General features: G+C 39.1%; 1 protein-coding gene across 1 annotated transcript in view; it reads left to right on the top strand.

The window, feature by feature from the left end:
- LOC145284888 (uncharacterized) overlaps positions 1-11,488 on the top strand; it is a 72,765-nt gene extending 61,277 nt beyond the window's left edge. Inside the window, exon 2 of the mRNA XM_080133958.1 lies at positions 10,156-11,488. Coding sequence (XP_079990084.1) covers positions 10,163-11,335 — 1,173 coding nt within the window. The 5' untranslated portion in view covers positions 10,156-10,162 and the 3' untranslated portion in view covers positions 11,336-11,488. The remainder of the gene's footprint in view (positions 1-10,155) is intronic.
- Positions 11,489-12,676: the final 1,188 nt, after the last annotated feature.

Raw genomic sequence — 12,676 nt, 5'->3', positions numbered from 1 at the left:
ATGACTTGCCTCATCTAACAACTTTCTGTACACAAAATACAAAATATAAATACACTCTTATATTTCGGATTTTCTTTTTAATTGAGCACTCTGCTGTTTTTTTTTTCAATATATATATATATATATATATATATATATATATATATATATATATATATATATATATATATATATGGTTAGATTTTTGGGGGAAAAACCCAGCAGAGTACTCAATTAAAAGGAAAATCCGAAATATATATATATATATATATATATATATATATATATATAGAGAGAGAGAGAGAGAGAGAGAGAGAGAGAAAGAGAGAGAGAGAGAGAGAGAGAGAGAGAGAGAGAGTGGTCAAGGTCTGGTGTGGACGTGTGTTAAAAGCACACAGATATATTGGCGTCTTTCTGTGCTTCTCCCAGACAAATCAACCCCACGTGCACGTCGTGACCACTGCCACACAGACAGGGCTCTGATGAACGGCGAGTGCCCTGCGCCGTATAACTGGATCTCCACTGTCTTGTGGGCCAAGGTTATTTAAACAAAGACTAAGGGTGAGGTAACCCTGACAGAAACCTCCAGAGGAGCTTAGGCCCTTTAAGCTGCGGCATATATTACCCACTGGCGTGTGGAATATGCTCTGGTGCCCAGCAACCTAAGTTCCAGTTATAGATCAAATGGCATGGTGGGCGGAGAGGGCTCTATAAGCCGTGGCGAAGGCAACCTCTCTAGGAGAAGGAAAAGTCTAATATAAAACCTGCGATGACTGCTGCATCTAATGATGTGGACTTGCTCTTCTTTTTGGATCAATGTGGCAGTTGTTTAGAGAGTGTGATTGTCTCGGTGCAAAGTCTTTCCTCACTATAAAAAGCCTCATGCACAGGCATTGCTCGATATAAATTAGATACACATTTTATCTCAATAGCAAAAAAGGCTGGCTGTTCAATGAAGTTGCCAAATATGGTTATGAACGTAAATGTCAATAAGGGAACTGGAACGTTCAGGGCCCGGCCCGGCAGGTGTTTCAGGGCTCCACAGCCTGGACTCGGTCGTCATCATGCTACTGTGAGGAAATATATGACAATGACTGTTGGAATGTGCAGACGTTGCTTGACTTGCCGTCAGCAATAACGCGTCAATAGCATAGATCTGCTCTTGTATCTAAGGAACTTCAACGTTATGACATGGACATAGTTGCTCTGTCTGCGACCAGGCTGACTGATGAGGGGCAGTTTTCTGAGTTGGCTGGGGCCTACACCATTTTCTGGGGTGGTAAAGCGGATGGATGTAAGAGGGAATCAGGCTTGACTTTTGTTATAAAGGCATCAATTCTTTCTAGCCTGGAAGAACTTCCCTGTAGTGTGAGTGACCGGACCATGACTGGTGAATGGTCGTTATACAATTTTTTTTAGTGTCTATGTACCCACTATGGATGCAACAGAAGATGAAAAGGTTGCTTTCTACCTTGTTTTGTGCAGTGTAGTTAGACGTATTCCCTCTCCTGATAAGATCTTCATTCTTGGAGATTTTAATGCTTGGGTGGGAAAAGATTTTGAAACCTGGGATGTGCTGGGTAAACATGGAGTGCGCAAGTGTAATAGCAATGGCCTGATGTTGTTGCAGTTTTGTTCAGAGATGGGTTTTAAAATCGCTAACACGGTGTTTTAGCAGAAGGGCAAATACAAGACAACCTGGATGCATCCTGGTTCCAAACAATGACACTTGATAGATTATGTGTTAGTCAGAAAACGTGAAATGAGGGATATCTACAGTGTTCGTGTCATGTCGGGTGCAGAGTGCTGGACCGATGATTGGTTGATCCGTGCAAAGATTAAGTGTGTTTTGAAGCCCAAGATGAGGAGACCTGGTGTGGCTATTCTAAAGCGACTTAATTTTGCCCGTCTAAGGGACAATATTGTAAGGGAGAAACTAGTTAAGGAGATGGAAGAGATTGACTGTGAAAACACTTGGCCTGCTTTTAAGGAGCCTGTCTATGAGGTATGTGAGAGAGTATTAGGTTATTGTGAGCGTAAACATCAGGATTGGTTCAATGAAAATGATACTAAAATTCAGGCTCTGTTTGATTCAAAGACCAGGGCATTGCATGCTTATCTCGGATGTGGTTTGACGGATGGTGAGCAAGATCGATTGAGGGACAAGTTTAAGTCAATCAAGCGCGAGGTGCAGAGGAGGTTGTAAAACATGCATGATGAATGGTGGAGGCAGAAAGCTGAGGAGATACAGCTTGCCTCGGATTCGAACAACACCAAGGTCTTATAAAGTCTACTGCATGTGGTTTATGGACCATCCAGATCACCTATCACTCGTTTGCGCTCGAGAGATGGTGGGGATCTTCTTCGAGACCCTACCGACATTCTTCATAGATGGAGGGAGCATTTCAGTGACCTCCTGAACAGACCTTCTTACGTTGATCAGGAATTTGTTAGGTCGATTCCTAGCAATCCGGTCAAGGATATCTTGGCAGTGGTTCCTTCTCTCCAGGAGGTTGAAGCAGCTGTCCATAAACTGAACAATGGAAAGTCTCCTGACCTGAATCGTTTGCATGCGGAGATTTTTTTAAATGTTCTGGACCCAAAATGATGCAACGCTTAGCGGACTTGTTGCAGACTTCTTGGCAGGATGAGTGTGTTCTGCAGGATTGGCGGGATGCATTGATGGTGGTGCTATACAAGGGGAAGGGTAGCAGAGATGAATGTGGAAATTATTGGGGCATCTCTTTGCTGTCAGTAGTCGGTAAGGTGCTCTGTAGGATCATGCTAGACAAAATGCTGGAGCACATTGCTGACGATGTTTTGCCTGAGTCGCAGTGTTGTTTCAGAAGATGTTGAGGGACAGCGGATATGATTTTTACAGCCAGGCAACTACAGGAGAAATGTATAGAACAGCAAAAGGGTCTGCATCAGGTGTTCATCGATTTAACCAAGGCCTTTGATACAATCAATAGGGATGCTTTGTGAGAGATTCTGAAAAAGCTTGGCTGTCCTGACAAGTTTGTAACCATCTTAAAGCTCATCCACGATGATATGAAAGTTGTGATCAACGTTGGGGGAAAGCTGGCTGATCCTATCTCAGTAGAAAATGGTGTTAAGCAGGAAGACATTCCAGCACCCACGCTCTTTTCACCATGGTCTTTCAGATGACATTTGGGGGTTTCTCTGACGGTGTCTATATTTGTTACCGAACTACTGGGTTTTTTTTCAACATTAGACGCTTCAATGCAAGTATAAAGGTACTCGCCAAGACGATCTGAAGACGTCTGGCTCAAAAGCCTAACTTGAGATTAAAAGATTGTTTGAGGTTCACCTTAAAGAAATGTGAGATAGATGAAAGAACCTGGGAGAATCTTGATTTGGATCGCGGAGAGTGGAGAAATACCTTGCAGGGAGGCGTGGGCAAGTTTGAGGCATATCGAACCCAGTATGATCGGCTGAAGCGCGATATCCAGAAATGGAGGGTGAAAGGAGCCGTGGATGGGCGGGGCACCAAATTAGTCTGGAATGTGAGGTGTGCGGAAGATTATGTCTGAGTGTGGGGTATATGGTTAGAAAGAAAGAAAAAAAAACGTACCGGGCGTATCTGCGTCGCTCTTTGGGAAAGAAGAAGAAAAGGATGGCTAGCTCATTTATATACACGAAGGGCATCTTGGGAAGGAAGGGCATGATGGGAGAAGCTATTTTTCCCCTCTGTCTCTTCCTTTTCTTTTCTAGATAGGATATAAAAGCTGGGAAAATTGTTCACTCGAGGTCGTTTGAACGTACGGTTAATTTGCGTGTCAGTGGGAAGAAAGAAAGACGGATTTTCTACGAATATCGAAACTGGAAGAGAAAAAGGATTGTCGTTTTTTTTGTATGTGCTGAGAGCGTTGCAAGCTGAAGAAGAAAAACTTCTTTTCTTTTTTTCATGACCATTTAACAGTATTCGGCAGTTAAAAGGAAAACTTTAATTTCAATACTTGAAGCTATTTCGGCATATCAAACAGGTTAACATGGATGACTGGAGACTCTCAACTCAGATGTTGAGACCCTTCACTGGAGAGGGTGACCTAATTATATGGTTGGAAAAATTAAAGATGGTGGTAAGGTTGCAAAAAATCGAAGACGTGGTCAGCCTGCCGCCGCTCTACTTAGAGGGGGAAGCCCTCACTATTTATCAGCAGATACGCGATGAATATAAGGGAGACCTTGCCTCGGTGGAGCAAAGACTGAAATTGGCTTTCGCTGAGAGTCCATTTGAAGCACTCGGCAAGCTTGCAAGTGTGAGGTGGACTGGCGAGTCTGTTGACATCTTTGCTGCGGATATCAGGAGTGGCAGAATTGGCTGATTACCTGGGGAGGGGCCTAGAGATGACAGTAAACCTATACCTAATGAACGGCTTCCCAGAAGAAATCTCCGTGAACATGCAGAGAATCACTGAGATCAATACGATGGAAGTGTACGCTCTCTTGGTCAACGCCAGAGTCCTAGTCAAGAATGTCAAGGGCCCAATCGTGGCTGCAGCTGTGAGTGGAAATAAGTGCATGAGGCCCCACTTGAATGATGAGAGACAGGCAGCGAGACGACAGGAGGGGAAACCTACCATCAAGTGTTTCCGGTACCAGGGTCCTAACCTGCTCAAGGTCTGCAAAGAGCCGAGACCTGGGGTTACCTGCTATCGATGTGGGGGCACATTAGCCGCTATTGTGTTGTTACAGGGGACCAGGGAAACGAGTAAAGGGGAGCCATTGCGCCAGTGGTTCCCTCTTCTACGTGGAAATGGTGCACAACGAAACGTTGCCTTAGTTACCGGTAGTAGTCAATGGGAAGAGAGCCATGGCTCTTGTTGACTCAGGCAGCACCACGATATTGGTAATGAAGAATGTCGCTAAATCATGGAGCGGAGCCAGGAGTATTAAGACCGTGGATGGCAGGGAGGTGAAATGTCTAGGAGTGACTACAGCAGAAGTACTGGTGCAAGGTGTGCCTATTGGACTGCTCAGCCCCCAAAATTATGACTGCCGTGCTGAAGACGGTGCTGAGTAAAGACTGTACAGTGGACAAGGCCACTAGCTCGTACATTGACGACATTCTCGTGGAGGAAGCAGAGGTGACAGCGGAGAAAGTGAGAGGCCATGTCTCGAGGTATGGGTTGACTGTAAAACCGGCGGAGTTCCTGGATGGAGGAGCGGCGTTGAGGTTGAAACTATGCCGAGATGGCAAAGGAAGCCGTGTCTTTAGACAAGGGAATGCAATACCCGAAATCGGAACCGACCTGACAAAACGAAAACTCTTCTCGGTCTGCGGGAGACTGGTGGGACACTATCCAATCGCCGGCTGGCTCAGGATAGCGTGCAGCTTTATTAAACGACAAATAGGCACTGATGGCTGGGAGGGCAATGTGATGAAGGAGGTCACGAATATGCTACAAGAAATCATCAGAAAGAAGACCCAGTAAAGGGGGAATGGTACATCAGCGGCAGAGACGTGGGGTGATTTGGTGCGATGCCAGCAGTCTGGTATTGTGCGTCGTATTAGAGATGAGAGGTGTAACTGTGGAAGATGCGGCGTGGCTAAGAAGGAAAAACGACTATTCCCATATCAACGTAGCCGATCTGGAGGCCGCTATGAAAGGAATCAATCTGGCCCTGAAGTGGGGATTGAAAACGATTGAAATGAAATCCGATTCGGCAACGGTAGTTTCATGGATCAGGTCGGCAGTGACTGGCGATAAGAGAGTTAGAACCAGAAGTGCTGCAAAAATGCTGATCAAGCACAGGCTTGGAGCACTTGCAGATTTAATAGCGGAATTCTAGTTGAAGGTATCAGTAGTGCTGGTCCCATCAGAAAAGAACAAGTTGGATTTGATGACATGGGTAAAGAAGGCCTGGCTGCAAGAGAGAAAGGAGGTTTCCTCAGTATGCTGTGCAGGAGAGGAAGTTAAAAAGTAACATGAAATGCACCACTTTGATCGAGAACGGACGTTATTCCTGGCAAGAGAGGTTTACCCGACAACCACCAAGAAGGAGGTCAGGGAGGTAGTGGAGCACTGTCAGGAGTGCCAATCGATAGACCCCGGACCATCCAGACACGAAGCAGGAGAGTTTCATATTGGGGAGGACTGGAAGCGATTGGCCATTGATGTGACCCATTATCGCCATAAGCTGTATCTGTCGATGGTCGACTGTGGACCGGAGAAGTTTGCCATATGGAGAGAGATCAGGGCAGAAGCTGCATGGGCGACCGGAGGGGTCATCGAAGAAATATTTTTGGAGAGAGGGCTGGTTGAGCAACTGCTAATGGACAATGGCCCCGCTTTCCGATCAGAAGCCTTTAAAGAGGTATGTGATAAGTGGGGAGTAAGGCAGTTTTTTAGGGCAGCATATTGGCCAACTGGCAATGGGATAGTGGAGAGGAACCATCGCAGGCTGCTGCGGAAAAATGCAACATTTCACCCATGGAGGCGATGTTTTGATACAACATCTCACCGAAAACCAGACAAGATCTGACAACTGTGCCTCATAGAGCCATCTTCACATATAAGTGGCGGCATCCGTGCAACAAAACGGTAGGAATTGAGGGTGAAGAAGCTACCATTAAAGTGGGCGAGAACGCAGTTGAAGAACAATGTGATGGTGAATGGCGTTCCCCGGCATATCCTAGACCTGCGTCGTGTAACCCTGCCGGTGTGCACTGATGGCTGTGAAGAGGTGGAAGTCGAGATCCCCAAAGAAGCTAACGATGCACCCCAATTCGACTTAGCCCTACATTGTGGTTCTTTACAACTGGACGAGAATGTCTATAGTGAACTTGAAAACGTCAACCTCCAAGAAGTTGTCCCCCATAGGCCTCAACGTGAGAGGAGGAGGCCTGCTTAGATAAAGGATTATGAAGTGTCTTATTGATCATATTGATATGATCAGGGGGGGCGTGTGGGGTATATGGTTAGAAAGAAAAAAAATGTACCGGGCATATCTGCATCGCTCTTTGTACGGGCCATCACTGAATGTTTTCGTGTTTCTGTATACCTTTTTTGGGCTATATCAAGTAATGACAATGTTCGAAAACGAATTTGCTGCCATTATATATATATATATATATATATATATATATATATATATATATATATATAGCTTGTTTGTTATACAAACATTATTGGTTATACATGTGCATACATGTTTTGGTGGAAGCGTTCTCTCACAAGTAGGAATTATATATATATATATATATATATATATATATATATATATATATATATATATATATATATTCTGCTCGTGAGAGATCGGCTTTTGTTCTCGTTAGTTGAGTGGCCACACCTCTTGTTCGAGACGAAGTAGGTTAATTCCATAGTTTGATTTCGTTTATTAGATCTGTGTTAATTAATCGACTTTTTTGTGTGTGGCGCGCTTACTAAAGTTGCAAAAGCTCGCCTCGCTACAAGTGACTCGGGTTACGAATCACGAGTTCGAGAGTGTGTTCAATGGATGAACCCAAATGAGAGCGAAACTTGAGTCTTAGACTTCCGGTTTGTTATCTTACATGGCTCTTGTGAGCTGCGACATTGTTTGGCTGTGGAAATAATTATATCATCCCTCACATTCTGAAAATAATATATATATATTCATACATTAACAGGCTAATGTATATAATAATATATGTATTCATACATTAATTGGCTCTTTTAGACCGTTGGTCTATTATTCTCTATAATATATATATATATATATATATATATATATATATATATATATATATATATAAGCGAGATAAAACACTGATAGAAATTCAGTTGAAAAATCCTGATAGATATTACTTGAAGTAACACTTTCAAGGAGATCTTAGCCAAAAAGGAAAAGCTCAATATTTAATAGAGCAATATATAAGTTTCGTGGTTCAATTCTAAATTCTGAAAAAATAACATATAGAGATATATATTCGATTTAAGAATTTATATCTTTACAAAGGAATATATAGAAGGTTTTTTTTAATTTCCTTAATCCATGGATTTTCAACAATGGATCATATCATCAGAGGAAATGAAATGCAGTTAGAAAAATAACCCCTTGTATATATTCCTTTGTCAAGCAATAAATTCTTAAATCGAATATATGTCTCTATATGTTGTTTTTTTCAGAATTTAAAATTGAACCACGAAACTTATATATATATATATATATATATATATATATATATATATATATATATATATATATATATATATATATATATACACTAGCAGTTCAGTACGGACTTGTTTGGGCCCTTTGTACTGTTCATAACTTGCCCTATGTGTGAATACCCTTTTATGTAATATTTCAAATGTTTAAACTAAAATTTGTCTGATTAATTTGGTAGAGATCGCAGACGTAATTTTTTTTTTAAACTTTGACCCCAATTTGGAGCCGTTAACGTTTATTGTTTTGGGCTCACATGAAATAATAACGTTTGACCCATGTCCAAGTAACCTGCATTTTAAATTTCAAGTGTTTAGATCCAAATTTGATGGAGGACTTTGACCCCTTGTCAACCAAAATTTCTCGCCAAAAACCGATTAAAAAGATTTTCCGAAATCTCATTACCCCTTATGTCAAATTTCGAGTCTGTAGACAGAAAATTGAGAGTAATTTGGTAGGGAAATGTACACACACAGACATACATGTACGCACATACCCACGCACACACAGAGACATTTTCAATTATATATATATATATATATATATATATATATATATATATATATATATATATACACACTAGCACGCCGCATTCCGTTATCTGATCGTAATATAGGCTTAAATATATGCTACGTAATGCAGATTTTTTTTATTTGTTATTATAGAACTAATTTTCTATTTATTATTACATTGTACCTAATATATAGTAGTGGCTGGCCAGTATGGCCCGGTCGTAAAATACGCTTAAATATTTTAATTTATGCAGATTTATGCAGAATTTATGCAGAATTTATTATTATAGAGCCAATTTACTGTTGATTATCGTATTGTACCCAACATATAGTAATGATTTCAAGTTTAAAAAAATATCACTAGGGTTCCATCAGCTAGAATCGAAACCAAAACATGTAGCTCCCCAGCCTTATTAAGTACCGTCTGAGATAATTCCATATAGAAACTTAAAAATAACTTTGTTAAAGGCATAAATGTATGCTTGCGCAGGCGTAGAAGTACGCTTGTCAAGTTCCAATTTATATCAATTTTGATCCCTTAGCTGAAATTTTTATCGGCTCAAAATCAAAATAGAATTTGTTCCACATATACGATTCTCTTATATATCAAGTTAAGGAACTGTACACAAAACAATTGACAGAATAGTTTGGTAGAGACCGTTCAGCACCCAGACAGACAAAGACATCTCTCTCTCTCTTTCTCTCTCTTGCTCTCTCTTTCTCACACTCTCTCTCTCTCTCTCTCTCTCTCTCTCTCTCTGTAGATAGATAGATAGATAGATAGATAGATAAATATTTGATCTCAACGCTGCCTAAGATATTTACAAATAAAAATTAAGTAAATGATTATTTTGATAAATCCATACAATAATACTGTGGTACCTTTAACATACGTATGTACTATGTGTGTCACGGTTTCTAAATTATAAATTATCCGATCGAGAGATCCTATTTATTAAAAGAGAGGATAGAAGGTTATAACATACTACGAGCATTAAATTAGTATATAGATACCCTAATTTAATGTACGTAGTAGTTTTAATAAATAAGATCTAAGACGCTATATAAAAAATGATGTCGGTTTTGGGCCTTATGTGGAACGAAAATATAATTTCTTAGTCTTCTGGATAGAATCCAACGATAGTATCTGTTCTGTCTTAAGATGGTATAATGATATCGTGGGGTTTCCGTTTGCGCCGGACGTCCATACAATGGGAATATGTCACAAACTCCTATAAAGATATTGGAGATAACCCATAATAATCAGATATATTTTGACACAGCATTAACCAGATTACTTAAATAAATACTTTTACAGTTTTAACAAAAGGCCTACAATAATATCGCGGGTTCTCTATTCATGCTGAACATTCACAGAATGCCCAGCAGCAATATATTACATATGAAATATGCAGCTGTGGAGTTTCCACATGTCCTGCAAGTATAGATAAATTGAATATAATTTTTTTTTTTCTTTTTTTTTCAGATTCATCATGCAACCAAACCTTCGATTTTTGTTGCTTCTTTTCTTCGATTTTACTCTCCTGGACCGATCGGTTGTTTCTGCCGTTTCCTGTCCACAGAGATGTACCTGCACCATGACTATGATGATTTGCACTAATCCGACATTCCCAATAACAATTCCAGCCCAGGTGATAGATAACATTAACATTGGTGGAAATATCATAAGCATCCCTACGAATGCATTCAAACAACCCTTTGGAAATGTTGTTAGAAGTCTATACATATATCCAAATAAAATATCGAATATCGCATCATACGCCTTTAATAATCTCGTTCTCAAAGATTTATGGATTTATAGTACGAGCATTAAGCATTTGGAAGCGAGAGCATTTGCAAATGTGATAAGCGATAGTCTATCTATCTATAACTCCGTACTTCATACAATACCGTCCTTTCTTTTTGGGGGTTTAACTTCAGTGTCACTGTCAATACACAACAACGAGATCACAACATTAGAAACAAACGCATTTAAATCAGCAAAAGTTGATACTAAGGTAGGTTTATACAACAACAAAATCGATAGGATACTAGAAAACGCGTTCAGCAACGATAATTTAACTGTTAACATCTACATGAACAATATCAAGACATTTTACGTCCAAGATTCAGTGATGCCGCATTTATTCTACGCTAATCATATGATGTGCATCTGTAGTTTGGCTTGGATGTGGAAGGAGGATTCAGCATTTAATAAGTTTTTGGAGAGTAACAAATGCTTAAAGACGAGTCAATATGGAAACATTTTTTTGAAGCAAGTCAACCAATCTTTGTTATGCATGAATGACAATTCTTCGCAAACGTCTGAATGGGAAACTTTCACCACAAATCTAAACACTGAACAGTTTGAATCTTCGCAACCAATTTCTAAAGAAACACCTGGAACAGAAGACGCGACTCGATTCGCAACAACCAAATCATCGCAACCAAATTCTAAAGAAACACCTGGAACAGAAGACACAACTCGATTCGCAACAACCAAATCATCGCAACCAAATTCTAAAGAAACACCTGGAACAGAAGACGCGACTCGATTCGCAACAACCAAATCATCGGATCTAAAAAGTGCTTCATTAAAACCGTCTGTCAATTTGATCTTAATTATAATTGAATCAGTTGTCGTCTGTTTGTCCATGTTATTCTAAATCAGTCAAATAAAGATGTCTATTGGAAAGCACGTATGTTTTTAATAAACGTTTCAAATGTTAATGATCATTTTACAATATGTATACACGGCGAAGTGAACAACTATTAAAATAATCATCTTTATATTAATAAAAAAAAATGTGTTAACTTTTCTCGGCTTTTTGTGTATTTCTTTCTTAGCTTTACGTGAATTATATATTTTTTGACATTCTACGTAACTAGCCACATATATAAGCAGGCACACATAACAACAGACTCATACAAACACGCGCACATTTTCTATTATATATATATATATATATATATATATATATATATATATATATATATATATATATATATATATATATATATGTCTGCTTATGTATGTGGCTAATTACGTAGAATGTAAAAAATATATATAAATCTTTGGCCTGGGAGAGGTGCTAGTCTAGCGGCACAGATGAGTTGTTATACAACAAAACAGGACTATATGTCGATGACTACAATATATATATATATATATATATATATATATATAGCCAGTAGAGTTTAGTTTCCTAGAAGTACATCCAATGAAACAACATCTGTCTACCAAAATAGTGCTCAATGAGTGAACAGAGCAGGTATATTAATTTTTATTAATTATTAAGGTATTAAAGCAGGTATATTAATTTTTTTTATTAATTATTAAGGTATTAAAGCAGGTATATTAATTTTTATTATTTATTAAGGTATTAAAATTTTTATGCCATAAAAACCAAAAGTTAGCTTGGAAAGGGAAAGAAAAAGATGTTTATTATCTTCAAAAGACCTCACTCATCCTTTTACCGTATTTTATGACTCCCACCCAGGTTGCAGGCTAACTTGATAAACGAAATAGGAAAATGTATTTGGTGGAAATATCACTTTCGACGGTAATTCTTGGCCTGAAGACGTAATCCCCCAACGTGGGTGATTACAGAAACATGTATGCACATATGTAGCCATTAATGTTTGTATAAATAAAATTAATATATATATATATATATATATATATATATATATATATGCGTGTGTGTGTGTGTGTGTGTGTTTGCCCACATAGAAAACTCGACTAGATTCACAATCATATAATCGGATCCAAAATATTAATCGCTAAAACATTCTGATTTTGATATTTATTCAATCAGTTGTCGTCTGCTTGTTTGTGTTATCAAATGCTGATGATCATTTAAAAATATAAATAAACAGTAAAGTGAACATCTTCATACATATTAAACTATCAATCTTTTTTTTTTTTTTACTTGTGAAAGTTTGGCGAGGGGGGACCATAGATTGAAGCTCAGTTGAACACTTTCCATGAAAATAATGATACATCA

The sequence above is a fragment of the Euprymna scolopes genome, chromosome 9 (genome assembly GCF_053919585.1).
Source record: "Euprymna scolopes isolate OS-2025 chromosome 9, ASM5391958v1, whole genome shotgun sequence".
Lineage (NCBI taxonomy): Eukaryota > Metazoa > Mollusca > Cephalopoda > Sepiida > Sepiolidae > Euprymna > Euprymna scolopes.
This window is presented reverse-complemented; position numbering and strand designations above follow the sequence as displayed.